Source organism: Salmo salar, unplaced genomic scaffold (assembly GCF_905237065.1).
Source record: "Salmo salar unplaced genomic scaffold, Ssal_v3.1, whole genome shotgun sequence".
Classification (NCBI taxonomy): domain Eukaryota; kingdom Metazoa; phylum Chordata; class Actinopteri; order Salmoniformes; family Salmonidae; genus Salmo; species Salmo salar.
Window position 1 is genome coordinate 21,974 of NW_025550129.1, and position 16,744 is coordinate 38,717.

At 44.2% G+C, this 16,744-nt stretch overlaps 1 protein-coding gene across 1 annotated transcript in view; it reads right to left on the bottom strand.

The window, feature by feature from the left end:
• LOC106562712 (Bardet-Biedl syndrome 4 protein-like) overlaps window positions 1–16,334 on the bottom strand; it is a 28,813-nt gene extending 12,479 nt beyond the window's left edge. The window contains 3 exon segments of the mRNA XM_045713672.1: window positions 4,396–4,475; window positions 7,372–7,414; window positions 16,306–16,334. Coding sequence (XP_045569628.1) covers window positions 4,396–4,475; window positions 7,372–7,414; window positions 16,306–16,332 — 150 coding nt within the window. The 5' untranslated portion in view covers window positions 16,333–16,334.
• Window positions 16,335–16,744: the final 410 nt, after the last annotated feature.

A 16,744-nucleotide genomic window follows, 5' to 3' on the forward strand; every position in this document is an offset into this window, starting at 1 on the left:
TCACTACGAGCTCACAGAACAAGGCTCCGGGCAGCCGAGCGGAAATGGAGGAAAACTCGCCTCCCCTGCGGACCTGGCATCCTTTCACTCACTCCTCTCTACATTCTCCTCTTCTGTCTCTGCTGCTAAAGCCACTTTCTACCACTCTAAATTCCAAGCATCTGCCTCTAACCCTAGGAAGCTCTTTGCTACCTTCTCCTCCCTCCTGAATCCTCCTCCCCCTCCCCCCCTCCTCCCTCTCTGCGGATGACTTCGTCAACCATTTTGAAAAGAAGGTTGACGATATCCGATCCTCGTTTGCTAAGTCAAACGACACCGCTGGTCCTGCTCACACTGCCCTACCCTGTGCTTTGACCTCTTTCTCCCCTCTCTCTCCAGATGAAATCTCGCGTCTTGTGACGGCCGGCCGCCCAACAACCTGCCCACTTAACCCTATCCCCTCCTCTCTTCTCCAGACCATTTCCGGAGACCTTCTCCCCTTCCTCACCTCGCTCATCAACTCATCCTTGACCGCTGGCTACGTCCCTTCCGTCTTCAAGAGAGCGAGAGTTGCACCCCTTCTGAAAAAACCTACACTCGATCCCTCCGATATCAACAACTACAGACCAGTATCCCTTCTTTCTTTTCTCTCCAAAACTCTTGAACGTGCCGTCCTTGGCCAGCTCTCCTGCTATCTCTCTCAGAATGACCTTCTTGATCCTAATCAGTCAGGTTTCAAGACTGGGCATTCAACTGAGACTGCTCTTCTCTGTGTCACGGAGGCTCTCCGCACTGCTAAAGCTAACTCTCTCTCCTCTGCTCTCATCCTTCTAGACCTATCTGCTGCCTTTGATACTGTGAACCATCAGATCCTCCTCTCCACCCTCTCCGAGTTGGGCATCTCCGGCGCGGCCCACGCTTGGATTGCGTCCTACCTGACAGGTCGCTCCTACCAGGTGGCGTGGCGAGAATCTGTCTCCGCACCATGCGCTCTCACCACTGGTGTCCCCAGGGCTCTGTTCTAGGCCCTCTCCTATTCTCGCTATACACCAAGTCACTTGGCTCTGTCATATCCTCACATGGTCTCTCCTATCATTGCTATGCAGACGACACACAATTAATCTTCTCCTTTCCCCCTTCTGATAACCAGGCGGCGAATCGCATCTCTGCATGTCTATCAGACATATCAGTGTGGATGACGGATCACCAGCTCAAGCTGAACCTCGGCAAGACGGAGCTGCTCTTCCTCCCGGGAAGGACTGCCCGTTCCATGATCTCGCCATCACGGTTGACAACTCCCTTGTGTCCTCCTCCCAGAGTGCTAAGAACCTTGGCGTGATCCTGGACAACACCCTGTCGTTCTCCACTAACATCAAGGCGGTGACCCGATCCTGTAGGTTCATGCTCTACAACATTCGCAGAGTACGACCCTGCCTCACACAGGAAGCGGCGCAGGTCCTAATCCAGGCACTTGTCATCTCCCGTCTGGATTACTGCAACTCGCTGTTGGCTGGGCTCCCTGCCTGTGCCATTAAACCCCTACAACTCATCCAGAACGCCGCAGCCCGTCTGGTGTTCAACCTTCCCAAGTTCTCTCACGTCACCCCGCTCCTCCGCTCTCTCCACTGGCTTCCAGTTGAAGCTCGCATCCGCTACAAGACCATGGTGATTGCCTACGGAGCTGTGAAGGAACGGCACCTCCATACCTTCAGGCTCTGATCAGGCCCTACACCCAAACAAGGGCACTGCGTTCATCCACCACTGGCCTGCTGGCCCCCTACCTCTGAGGAAGCACAGTTCCCGCTCAGCCCAGTCAAAACTGTTCGCTGCTCTGGCACCCCAATGGTGGAACAAGCTCCCTCATGACGCCAGGACAGCGGAGTCAATCACCACCTTCCGGAGACACCTGAAACCCCACCTCTTTAAGGAATACCTAGGATAGGATAAAGTAATCCTTCTAACCCCCCCTTAAAAGATTTAGATGCACTATTGTAAAGTGGTTGTTCCACTGGATATCATAAGGTGAATGCACCATTTTGTAAGTCGCTCTGGATAAGAGCGTCTGCTAAATGACTTAAATGTAATGTAATGTAAATGTAAACGACTATCGCCCCGTAGCACTCACCTCCGTAATCATGAAGTGCTTTGAGAGACTAGTCAAGGATCATATCACCTCCACCCTACCTGACACCCTAGACCCACTCCAATTTGCTTACCGCCCCAATAGGTTCACAGACGACGCAATTGCTATCACACTGCACTAACCCATCTGGACAAGAGGAATACCTATGTAAGAATGCTGTTCATCGATTACAGCTCAGCATTTAACACCATAGTATCCTCCAAACTCGTCATTAAGCTTGAGACCCTGGGTCTCGACCCCGCCCTGTGCAACTGGGTCCTGGACTTTCTGACGAGCCGCCCCCAGTTGATGAGGGTAGGAAACAACATCTCCACCCCGCTGATCCTCAACACTGGGGCCCCACAAGGGTGCGTTCTCAGCCCTCTCCTGTACTCCCTGTTCACCCATGACTGCGTGGCCATGGAATCCTCCAACTCAATCAACTCAATCATGAACAAAACAAAGATGATCGTGGACTTCAGGAAACAGCAGAGGGAGCACCCCCCTATCCACATCGACGGGACAGTAGTGGAGAAGGTGGAAAGTTTTAAGTTCCTCGGCGTAAACATCACGGACAAACTGAAATGGTCCACCCACACAGACAGCGTGGTGAAGAAGGCTCAACAGCACCTCTTCAACCTCAGGAGGCAGAAGAAATTTGGCTTGTCACCAAAAACACTCACAAACTTTTACAGATGCACAATCGAGAGCATCCTTTCGGGCTGTATCACCGCCTGGTACGGCAACTGCTCCGCCCACAACCGTAAGGCTCTCCAGAGGGTAGTGAGGTCTGCACAACGCATCACCGGGGGAAAACTACCTTCCCTCCAGGACACCTACACCACCCGATGTCACAGGAAGGCCAAAAAGATCATCAAGGACAGCAACCACCCGAGCCACTGCCTGTTCACCCCGCTATCATCCAGGAGGCGAGGTCAGTACAGGTGCATCAAAGCTGGGACCGAGAGACTGAAAAACAGCTTCTATCTCAAGGCCATCAGACCGTTAAACAGCCATCACTAACATTGAGTGGCTGCTGCCAACATACTGACTCAAATCTCTAGCCACTTTAATAATAAAAATTGTATGCAATAAATGTATCACTAGTCACTTTAAACAATGCCACTTTATATAATGTTTACATACCCTACATTACTCATCTCAAATGTATATAGTGTACTCTATACCATCTACTGCATCTTGCCAATGCCGTTCGGCCATCGCTCACCCATATATTTATATGTACATATTCTTATTCATTCCTTTACACTTGTAGTTGTTGTGAAATTGTTAGATTACTTGTTAGATATTACTGCACAGTTGGAACTAGAAGCACAAGCATTTCGCTACACTTGCATTAACATCTGCTAACCATGTGTAAGTGACCAATAAAATTTGATTTGATTAAATAGGGCGTTAGGCCACCACGAGCCAGAACAGCTTCAATGCACCTTGGCATAGATTCTAGAATTGTCTGAAACTCTATTGGAGGGATGCGACACCATTCTTCCACAAGAAATTCCATAATTTGGTGTTTTGTTGATGGTGGTGGAAAACGCTGTCTCTGGCACCGCTCCAGAATCTCCAATAAGTGTAAGTGTTCAACTAGGTTGAGATCTGGTGACTGAGACGGCCATGGTATATGGTTTCCATAGTTTTCATGCTCATCAAACCATTCAGTGACCACTCGTGCCCTGTGGATGGGGCCATTGTCATCCTATGGGGGCATAGCCACGGTAGCCAAAACATTTTATACATGACCCTAAGCATGATGGGATGTTAATTGCTTAATTGACTCAGGAACCACACCTGTATGGAATCACCCATTTCAATATACTTTGTATCTCTCATTTACTTAAGTGTTTCCTTTATTTTGGCAGTTACCTGTAGTAAACCAACATTCTCGGTTCATTCCCATTTTCACCCACAACAAGTGTTATAACAGCTGTTGTTACAAAACTGTACTTCTGAGATTGTGTAGTGGGTTCATTCATTCATTATTGTATTTATTTAACTACGCAGGCAGGATAGGAGAAAAATAGCATGCGCTAGTAGCATTTTCACATTTCCAGACGGAACACAGCTTGAAACAGAAGATTACATCACTATCTTCTCAGCAGAAGACACTAAGACAAAGTGAGGGGGAAGGAGCCCTTGATGCCTTCATTCATTATCTGCATGCTGTCTAGGCTGACAGAAAGGTCAGTGTGACACCAATACACATTAAACAAGCGGGAATGAATGACAGTCAGGGACCGGACCACCGGGAGAGACAGCGTTGCGGGGGAGCATACCTTGCAGGTCTCATAGTCTTTGCGGATGTAGTGCAGGTGGATGAGCCAGTTCCTCCTCTCCAGAATGGGAAGTTCCGGAGCTGAGGAGGAGAGGCAGAGTAGACATTCAGGGGTGATGAGGAGACGGCATATTGGCCCGATACCAAACAAACCCCTCCACACTTTCTCATTTAAGGCCCTTGTTGACCCGCACTGATAAGAATAGATTTAATAGAACAATCCATGACGTGGTCAGAAATCAAGTACAGCAAAAACGGTCTCATTCTGACCTCTCAGAACTACTGAAGCTGACATTACTGTATATGTGTTGAGTCATGCTGCCAGTGAATGGCCATTTCATGTTAAACTATGTCAAATCAAAGTTTATTGGATTTGCAGATGTTATCGCAGGTGCAGGGAAATGCTTGTGTTGTAATACCTAGCAATACAAAACAATACACAATAATCCAAAAAAGTAAAAAGAAAGGAATGTAGAAATATCAATAAGATATGTAATTAAATTAAGAAATATTTATAGCATTTTCAATGATAAATCAGAAGAGACTCCCTCTTTAAAAGTTATGGACATTTTATTACCTGAAACTACGGTGCTCTGCATCAGTCATTAATAAGACAAGGACCGATGCAACATTTTCCAATAAAAGCCCTTCGGGCTACATTACTCAGACATAATACCTCAGTAAGTTAGATAATAGTTACAGTACTGCTAATTGTTAGTTACAGACAATGATGTTGTTTTATTACGCCTCTGCCATTAAGATATTATCCTTGTTGCCCAGGCAACCACGTCTTTAACGAGCTCAGTGCTCCTGACAGGAATGAGAAGGAGCACATGCTACAGACAGATAGACAATGGGGAACATGAAATTCAATACAGTAGGATATATTTGGTGAGCTAAGATGGCCATGCCAACCATGCTTCTGTATAACAGTACTGGAAACCTTTCCTCTAGCAGAACACAATTGTATTCAAGATAGCTGCCTTTCTAATTCCAAATAGAGTGACTTCTTTGATTTCAGTAATCCTTTTATCTTGTACCTACTTGTGAGGCAGCAATAGGACACTGGCTATATGAAATGAAGCTGCCTGAGACTACACTACAGGGTGGATGTTGTTAGGTTAGTGCCTGTGGAAAAACTGTGATTTACACCAAAGCTCCCCTCTGTTTTATCTCGCCAATTGTTAAGTCGGAGCTCCAGTGTCTCACAGCAAGAACCTCGAATGGAACCTCACTCTAACCCCACAGAGAAAGCCTTCCCTTTTCCCCTGTTCGCTGAGTGGTAGACTGCAGTGCATGGAGACTGCATCCCCCCTCTCATATTTGCCGCATCAGATTTGGAGTGGCCTTATTTGTGGGCTTAATCCGCTTTGGCTCCTGCCGAGACAGCAATAATATTCTTGTCTCTGGGTTTCAGCTGCGGCCCTGTGGCACTTTAAGTCCACTCTTACTAAAGCTGGGCAGATTTTGAGGAGGGGGGGTTCGTCTGTGACATGTCTTCATGGGACAATAAATAGAAAAGCAGCAATAGGAAGAGGAACCCAGCATGGAACCGTCCAAATATAGCCAGCGAAAAGGTTTCATCCCCACCAAAAAAATCCTCTCATTGTATGCATGATCTCGGTAATGTGTAGAGAGAGAGGAGACAGATTTGTATTATTCTGTTCGCTATAAAAAAAAGTCCAGCTGAGCAAAGAGGATAAGTTGGAGCAGAATGCTTGAAGAAAAGCCTGCCGAGATCAAAAGACCCCTGAAGCGGATCAAGTTCACTATTCAACTTGTCACCTCTTTGGAAATTGAGGTCAAGTGGAAGAACTGTGCGTTAGTGTTTCTCCTGCAATTGCTTTGTATCAATAACATGACTTCTGTAGTGGGCTGCACAACATTAAGAGTTGGCACACAAAATACAGTGGGTGATGTATGAGGGGGCCTAAGGGTGATATCATGGCCTTTTTTTATTTTTTATTAAAAGGTCAACTTCTGTGGAATGGATGAAAACAATATCTACAAGCTATTCTATACGAATGCTAGGCCTATACATTTGTACTGTGTTCTGGAATATGGTTGTAAGTTTCTGTCAGGTTAATCATTGGAAAAAGGGTAAGGGCGCCCTCTTCAGTCAAATAAAAGATTTGTTTAAAGTCTAACACACTGCAGCGAGCATTAATTCAATTCTAACATTTTGACTTAGTCTTGTCCCTATGCAACACTGAGGATCGGGTTTCAACGACGGACTGTTTTGGCAACTACGATAACGGGAAAAAAATTGCTCTGCGGTGGGTCCTCTTCAGACAGATCACGAAGCAGACATGCCAGAATGTCGTGATTCCAAACCAAAGTTTGCATGGAAAACATTTGCAGTGGTTTTAGTTAAAGTAGTTAATACAAACTAGCCACTTGCGAAATGCACTCATAAAAAATAACCTATGTGATCATCTTGCTAGCTACAATTTTGTATTTTATTCAAGCGGAAAAGGTAGTGACTAGGCAGCAGCGGATGCTGCAGAGGGGAGGACGGCTCATAATAATGGCTGGAATGGAGTTAATGGAATGCTATCAAAGACATCAAACTAGTGGTTTCCATGTGTTTGATGCCATTCCAATGACTGCATTCCAGCCATTATTATGAGCCATCCTCCCCTCAGCAGTCTCCACTGGTAGGCAGTGACGTAGTTCCTCTATGTCAAACTGATGTTCTATTACGTACAGACGCTGTTATGCCGGAGCATTTTTTTAATTGCGGGAGGCAACCTGGATGTCAAGAGTAATTTTGACTAGGGTGACGTTAGTAAATGCTGTCAGTTAGCCAAACCATTTCCCCTTAATAAATAGGCCTATAGCATCATATGCATGTTTTTTTCTGTACAACTAATGCCCTCCACTGTCATGTTAAAACACAGGTGTATGTGACATTTCAATGGAAAACTGTAGAGTCTGTTGAAGAGAAGAAGTCACTGTTGTGTAATTAGACATTTACCTTTTGGAGCCTGGCGTTTCTTCGTCTCAGAGGCCACTGGGAGCTGAAAAAGAGGGAGATCTGTGAGGCAACAAATTGGGATGTGGTCAGGGAGTCTCAATTTTGGAGCAACTTCTGGCCTGCATCCTGCCACCTTCTTCACCATTCCCCTCTGGGGATACATTGTACACTACACCTGGACCATCAGACTCTTTTGGTAACAGATAGCCATTATACACTACACCTGGACCATGTGACTCTTTTGGTAACAGACAGCCATTATACACTACACCTGGACCATCAGACTCTTTTGGTCACAGACAGCCATTATACACTACACCTGGACCATCAGACTCTTTTGGTAACAGACAGCCATTATACACTACACCTGGACCATCAGACTCTTTTGGTAACAGACAGCCATTATACACTACACCTGGACCATCAGACTCTTTTGGTAACAGACAGCCATTGTACACTACACCTGGACCATCAGACTCTTTTGGTAACAGACAGCCATTATACACTACACCTGGACCATGTGACTCTTTTGGTAACAGACAGCCATTATACACTACACCTGGACCATCAGACTCTTTTGGTAACAGACAGCCATTATACACTACACCTGGACCATGTGACTCTTTTGGTAACAGACAGCCATTATACACTACACCTGGACCATGTGACTCTTTTGGTAACAGACAGCCATTATACACTACACCTGGACCATGTGACTCTTTTGGTAACAGACAGCCATTATACACTACACCTGGACCATGTGACTCTTTTGGTAACAGACAGCCATTATACACTACACCTGGACCATGTGACTCTTTTGGTAACAGACAGCCATTATACACTACACCTGGACCATGTGACTCTTTTGGTAACAGACAGCCATTATACACTACACCTGGACCATGTGACTCTTTTGGTAACAGACAGCCATTATACACTACACCTGGACCATGTGACTCTTTTGGTAACAGACAGCCATTATACACTACACCTGGACCATGTGACTCTTTTGATAACAGAGCCATTATACACTACACCTGGACCATGTGACTCTTTTGATAACAGAGGCATTATACACTACACCTGGACCATCAGACTCTTTTGGTAACAGACAGCCATTATACACTACACCTGGCCCATGTGACTCTTTTGGTAACAGACAGCCATTATACACTACACCTGGACCATGAGACTCTTTTGGTAACAGACAGCCATTATACACTACACCTGGACCATGTGACTCTTTTGGTAACAGACAGCCATTATACACTACACCTGGACCATGTGACTCTTTTGGTCACAGACAGCCATTATACACTACACCTGGACCATCAGACTCTTTTGGTAACAGACAGCCATTATACACTACACCTGGACCATCAGACTCTTTTGGTAACAGACAGCCATTATACACTACACCTGGACCATCAGACTCTTTTGGTAACAGATAGCCATTATACACTACACCTGGACCATCAGACTCTTTTGGTAACAGATAGCCATTATACACTACACCTGGACCATCAGACTCTTTTGGTAACAGACAGCCATTATACACTACACCTGGACCATCAGACTCTTTTGGTAACAGAGGCATTATACACTACACCTGGACCATCAGACTCTTTTGGTAACAGACAGCCATTATACACTACACCTGGACCATGTGACTCTTTTGGTAACAGACAGCCATTATACACTACACCTGGACCATGTGACTCTTTTGGTAACAGACAGCCATTATACACTACACCTGGACCATCAGACTCTTTTGGTCACAGACAGCCATTATACACTACACCTGGACCATCAGACTCTTTTGGTAACAGAGGCATTATACACTACACCTGGACCATCAGACTCTTTTGGTAACAGACAGCCATTATACACTACACCTGGACCATCAGACTCTTTTGGTAACAGACAGCCATTATACACTACACCTGGACCATGTGACTCTTTTGGTAACAGACAGCCATTATACACTACACCTGGACCATCAGACTCTTTTGGTAACAGACAGCCATTGTACACTACACCTGGACCATGTGACTCTTTTGGTAACAGACAGCCATTATACACTACACCTGGACCATCAGACTCTTTTGGTAACAGACAGCCATTATACACTACACCTGGACCATCAGACTCTTTTGGTAACAGACAGCCATTATACACTACACCTGGACCATGTGACTCTTTTGGTAACAGATAGCCATTATACACTACACCTGGACCATGTGACTCTTTTGGTAACAGACAGCCATTATACACTACACCTGGACCATGTGACTCTTTTGGTAACAGACAGCCATTGTACACTACACCTGGACCATCAGACTCTTTTGGTAACAGACAGCCATTATACACTACACCTGGACCATCAGACTCTTTTGGTAACAGACAGCCATTATACACTACACCTGGACCATCAGACTCTTTTGGTAACAGACAGCCATTATACACTACACCTGGACCATCAGACTCTTTTGGTAACAGAGGCATTATACACTACACCTGGACCATCAGACTCTTTTGGTAACAGACAGCCATTATACACTACACCTGGACCATCAGACTCTTTTGGTAACAGAGGCATTATACACTACACCTGGACCATCAGACTCTTTTGGTAACAGATAGCCATTATACACTACACCTGGACCATCAGACTCTTTTGGTAACAGACAGCCATTATACACTACACCTGGACCATCAGACTCTTTTGGTAACAGACAGCCATTATACACTACACCTGGACCATCAGACTCTTTTGGTAACAGACAGCCATTATACACTACACCTGGACCATCAGACTCTTTTGGTAACAGACAGCCATTATACACTACACCTGGACCATGTGACTCTTTTGGTAACAGACAGCCATTGTACACTACACCTGGACCATCAGACTCTTTTGGTAACAGACAGCCATTATACACTACACCTGGACCATGTGACTCTTTTGGTAACAGACAGCCATTATACACTACACCTGGACCATCAGACTCTTTTGGTAACAGACAGCCATTATACACTACACCTGGACCATGTGACTCTTTTGGTAACAGAGGCATTATACACTACACCTGGACCATGTGACTCTTTTGGTAACAGACAGCCATTGTACACTACACCTGGACCATCAGACTCTTTTGGTAACAGACAGCCATTATACACTACACCTGGACCATGTGACTCTTTTGGTAACAGACAGCCATTATACACTACACCTGGACCATCAGACTCTTTTGGTAACAGACAGCCATTATACACTACACCTGGACCATGTGACTCTTTTGGTAACAGAGGCATTATACACTACACCTGGACCATGTGACTCTTTTGGTAACAGACAGCCATTATACACTACACCTGGACCATGTGACTGTTTTGGTAACAGACAGCCATTATACACTACACCTGGACCATGTGACTCTTTTGGTCACAGACAGCCATTATACACTACACCTGGACCATCAGACTCTTTTGGTAACAGACAGCCATTATACACTACACCTGGACCATCAGACTCTTTTGGTAACAGACAGCCATTATACACTACACCTGGACCATCAGACTCTTTTGGTAACAGATAGCCATTATACACTACACCTGGACCATCAGACTCTTTTGGTAACAGATAGCCATTATACACTACACCTGGACCATCAGACTCTTTTGGTAACAGACAGCCATTATACACTACACCTGGACCATCAGACTCTTTTGGTAACAGAGGCATTATACACTACACCTGGACCATCAGACTCTTTTGGTAACAGACAGCCATTATACACTACACCTGGACCATGTGACTCTTTTGGTAACAGACAGCCATTATACACTACACCTGGACCATGTGACTCTTTTGGTAACAGACAGCCATTATACACTACACCTGGACCATCAGACTCTTTTGGTCACAGACAGCCATTATACACTACACCTGGACCATCAGACTCTTTTTGGTAACAGAGGCATTATACACTACACCTGGACCATCAGACTCTTTTGGTAACAGACAGCCATTATACACTACACCTGGACCATCAGACTCTTTTGGTAACAGACAGCCATTATACACTACACCTGGACCATGTGACTCTTTTGGTAACAGACAGCCATTATACACTACACCTGGACCATCAGACTCTTTTGGTAACAGACAGCCATTATACACTACACCTGGACCATGTGACTCTTTTGGTAACAGACAGCCATTATACACTACACCTGGACCATGTGACTCTTTTGGTAACAGACAGCCATTATACACTACACCTGGACCATGTGACTCTTTTGGTAACAGACAGCCATTATACACTACACCTGGACCATGTGACTCTTTTGGTAACAGACAGCCATTATACACTACACCTGGACCATCAGACTCTTTTGGTAACAGACAGCCATTATACACTACACCTGGACCATCAGACTCTTTTGGTAACAGACAGCCATTATACACTACACCTGGACCATCAGACTCTTTTGGTAACAGAGGCATTATACACTACACCTGGACCATCAGACTCTTTTGGTAACAGACAGCCATTATACACTACACCTGGACCATCAGACTCTTTTGGTAACAGAGGCATTATACACTACACCTGGACCATCAGACTCTTTTGGTAACAGATAGCCATTATACACTACACCTGGACCATCAGACTCTTTTGGTAACAGACAGCCATTATACACTACACCTGGACCATCAGACTCTTTTGGTCACAGACAGCCATCTTTGGTAGACTAGAACACTTGAAGTGAGTTTGATGCAGCTAGCAGGCCCTTTACTAGGCATGACATGGATCTAGAGACGGCATGCCTACGTCCTTTTATGTAGGAGCTTTAATACACTCATTACCTCTTTCACCACCTTTTGTTGTGGGGGCTTTTGCTTCCTTATAACTCACTTTACTGTTGATGTATTATTGATTTTGTATTGTCGATATGTTATGTTAGAGTAGTGTGTAACAATGTGTTATTGTATGTAATTGGAGTCCAGGAAGAGTAGCTGTAGCCAATGGGGATCCGGAATAAACACAAATACAAAATACTGTGTTCGGTATTTGTTAAAATGCAAGATTTGTCTGTGCTTTGTTGCCAAGTTTATTTCACATTTTCTATCACCGATAGGTTTTTTGTGTGGGTTTAAAATATTAAATTACCTCTACAATATGTTATTAATTTCATTGAGTGTTGATTTGGTTAGACTAAATTGCATTGCGATGTCTTTGTTCTACACATGTTCATAAAACACATTTATTGAGGATCTCTTCCAAGAACAAAGCATTCACATAAATCTTAAAAGTACAAAGTAATGTAACATAACGTTCACGTAAAAAAAATCGTACAAATACAAAGTCTAACATAATTCACAAACATCTTGAAAACGTACTGTGCAAAAGTAAATAGCATTCAAGCAAACAAAAAAAGTGTTGCACTGCAAATTCACAACGTTGTTCTGAAATGTTCTTTGTTGGCATAGCCACAACTTCGAGCACCGTGGTATTTAACACTAATCACAAACAACTTGCACCACAAAACTAAAACATCCGTGCACGTTTATGATGGTGTCCTGTAAAGAAGTCATAATGGCATCCCGACACGGTAGCAACACTTTCCACCACTGGCCCTTGTAGTAACTATGGTCTTGCTCTGTGAGCTAAGCCTCTGTCTGCTGATGATCCAGTTCCATTCAGCCAGAAACGGTTCTTTCTTCAACTGATCTTGGCCAATGTTTCCTTCATGCCAGAAACTGTTCTTTCTTCAGTTCGCACACATTGTGCAGTATGCAACACGCCGTTAGTGTCTGTCGTCAACGTTGATGCACTTCACCAAACATCTCTAGCATCCCTTCAAGCGTCCTAAGACCGTCGTCAATAGCCACCCTGGCAGAACTCAGGTGGTCATTCAACTTGCTGGTGGTTATTCAGAGATGTGTCCTGGGAAAAGCCTGTCATTAACCACCTCTTCAGTGGGTACGCTGGGTCTCCTACCAGATGAACTGGTATCTCTATACCAATGACAATCGCTGAACTCTGTGGCAGAGGAGAATAATTGTAGATTCAGAAACAATTGTATACATGCTAAATAGGTCATTACTATGCTTGCAAAGGTTTTAGTTATGTGCTTATTCTCTATAACTGATGTTTAATCACATACTTCCTGGGGAAAAAAGACGACCCCCTGCTCCCCTGCCAGTCTGAAATGATCAGAGTTGGCCAATACTCTCATCCCCTCAATGTCAACAAAACAAAAGAGATGATCGTGGATTTCAGGAAACAGCAGAGGGAGCAGCCCCCATCTACATTGACGGGACAGTAGTGGAGAGGGTGGAGAGTTTTAAGTTCCTCGGCGTAAACATCACAGGCAAACTGAAATGGTCCACCCACACAGACAGCGTGGTGAAGAAGGCGCAGCAGTGCCTCTTCAACCTCAGGAGGCTGAAGAAATTCGGCTTGTCACCAAAAACACTCAAACTTTTATAGATGCACAATCGAGAGCATCCTGTCGGGCTGTATCACCGCCTGGTACGGCAGCTGCTCCGCCCATAACCCGGGAAGGCTCTCCAGAGGGTAGTGAGGTCTGCACAACGCATCATCGGGTGCAAACTACCGCCCTCCAGGACACCTACACCACCCGATGTCACAGGAAGGCCAAAAAGATCATCAAGGACAGCAACCACCCGAGCCACTGCCTGTTCACCCCGCTAACATCCAGAAGGCGAGGTCAGTACAGGTGCATCAAAGCTGGAACCGAGAGACTGAAAAACAGCTTCTATCTCAAGGACATCAGACTGTTAAACAGCAATCACTAACATTGAGTGGCTGCTGCCAACATACTGACTCAACTCAAGCCACTTTAATAATTAAAAATTGATGTAATCAATTTATCACTTGCCACTTTATATGATTTACATTAGATAATGTTTACACAACCTACATTATTCATCTCATATGTATATATTGTACGCCATACCATCTACTGCATCTTGATGTAATTAGATGTATCACTAGCCACTTTAAACAATGCCACTTTATATAATGTTTTCATAACCTACATTACTCATCTCATATGTATATACTGTACTCTATACCATCTACTGCATCTTGCAATCCTGATGTAATGTATCACTAGCCACCTTAAACAATGCTGCTTTATATGTTTTCATACCCTACAATACTCATCTCATATGTATATACTGTACTCCATACCATCTATTACATCTTGCCTATGCCGTTCGGCCATCACTCATTTATATATTTTTATGTACATATTCGTATTCATTCCTTTACACTTGTCAGTACAAGGTAGTTGCTGTGGAATTGGTAGATTACTTGTTAGATATTACTGCATGGTCGGAACTAGGAACTAGAAGCACAAGCATTTCGCTACACTTGCATTAACACCTGCTAACCATGTGTATGTGACAAATAACATTTGATTTGAATATCTAATCATCCTGTCAAAACACAGCAAACCCTGTGCCATCTAGACACCCCACATAGACGTCAGTGAAGCTAGAAAAGACAAACTCCTCAAATGTGGCATATCACACCAAGTGGTAACATGGCCTCTATTTGTCAAAACAGAAATTAGACTAGCAGCTGAACACTTACCAGAGGTTGTGGTTGTGATCAGCAACAGACTGCAACACAGGATAATACTCGCCCTTTGCTGTTCAAGTAGTCCTTTGGATATTCTTTGGGGCAGTGATGGGGATGTGTGTCTCGCCGATGTCACCAGCACATTGTGGATACCCAAGCTGCTAACCACAGATGGTGGCTGGGGATGCCTTTACCACCAGGTAGCGAAAATAAAACGGTTGTACTTGTCTTCAACGACAGCTACAGTCACCCGTCTTAGAATGATGCAAACAGTGGAGACACTGACTTCAAATAAACTTGAAATAATGTGGTACTCGCTTGGTGTTGCACACCACGGTATTCAATTGTGTTTCAGACATTGGCGGTCTGTTTAGTTCTCAGACTCTACTAACTGTGCAAGGTGTTCAAACGTGGCCCGAGACATGCGGAAGTGTTTGCGCCGTGATCATCGTCTAAACCATTCAACATCATACTGCAAACATCTTCACCGCGTCGCACACCTCGAAAGCATGTTGCATTCTCGATTGCTGCTTCTTTCGTCAGTACATATAAAGCGGTTGTAGCGCGTAATCGCAAAAACTGTCGTCGTCTGTGTGCTGTCGTTCAACGTCAGATCGTTGTCTACTCATGGCGTATATCTCGGTGAGATTATTCTGACTACTAGAAAGTAGACTTAGCATTATTTACCAAATGCATTAACCAAAGTTAATATGGGCTGGCTCAACAACACTTTCATCCGCCTGTTTTGCTGTCCAACAATAACAACGTGTCGCCGACTAGTAATGACGACTTCACATCTGCTTGTGGCGTCCAGTACTATTGGGCGTCATTAAGAACGCAAGATAAATCTTTGAACTATTTGAATTGAATGTACACTAATTATCGACGGATGGAATAAAGGCATACCCGTTGATTTAAAAAAAATAACGTTATGACATCAATTTCGTGAGTTTAGCTAATTATCTAGCTAAGCAAAACGTATTAATGTGCAGGTTGTGATAATTAGGTTAAGATTAGGAAAAGGGTTAGTTAAAATGCAAAACCTTCCAACTTTGACGTTAATTTGACAAAAGCTGGATCCCCTTTAGCCATGGCTCCATACGGAGCTGTAACGACCCTGTAGCATTAATAAGTAACGTTAGTCGTTAGCTAGCTGCTATGTTTTCCAGCTAGCTAGAGCTGGAGAATGCCTCAGCAAAACGTTTCTAGACACATTACACTGTAAAAAAACATCCCAGCTAGTTATATCCAAGACATTGCAGATTTATTCGGTTTACCATTGTAATCCCAATTCATAGCAAGAAATGATCCTCACAGTTAGTGTGTTTTCTTCGTCCGCCATCTCTAACAGCTTACAGGAGCCTGTTGTGCCGTGGTTACGCTAGAACGGGTACTTTTGAGCTCTGTTTCTTAATATGTAGAGATTATGAAAGGACTTCTGTTTTTATCGTCTCTGGCACTGGAGGTTGAAAGTTACTCTGAAAATATGGTTACCAAGCTACCAATTACTAAAGCACTAAAATACGTTAAACTACGCTAAATCTACCCATAAAAAATATCGTTTGACTAAAGGGTAGTGGATTCACAACATCCAAACTACTTCCGTGATAGTGCCATTATTCGACGTCACCCATAGATTTTCCTGTACTGTGTTGGATTGTTTGTGTGCACTCCTGTATCTCCCCTATTGGTCTTACTGTCGTGTGTAGCGTCACACAGACAACTGTGTTATATGTTAGAGCTATTAGTTGGTT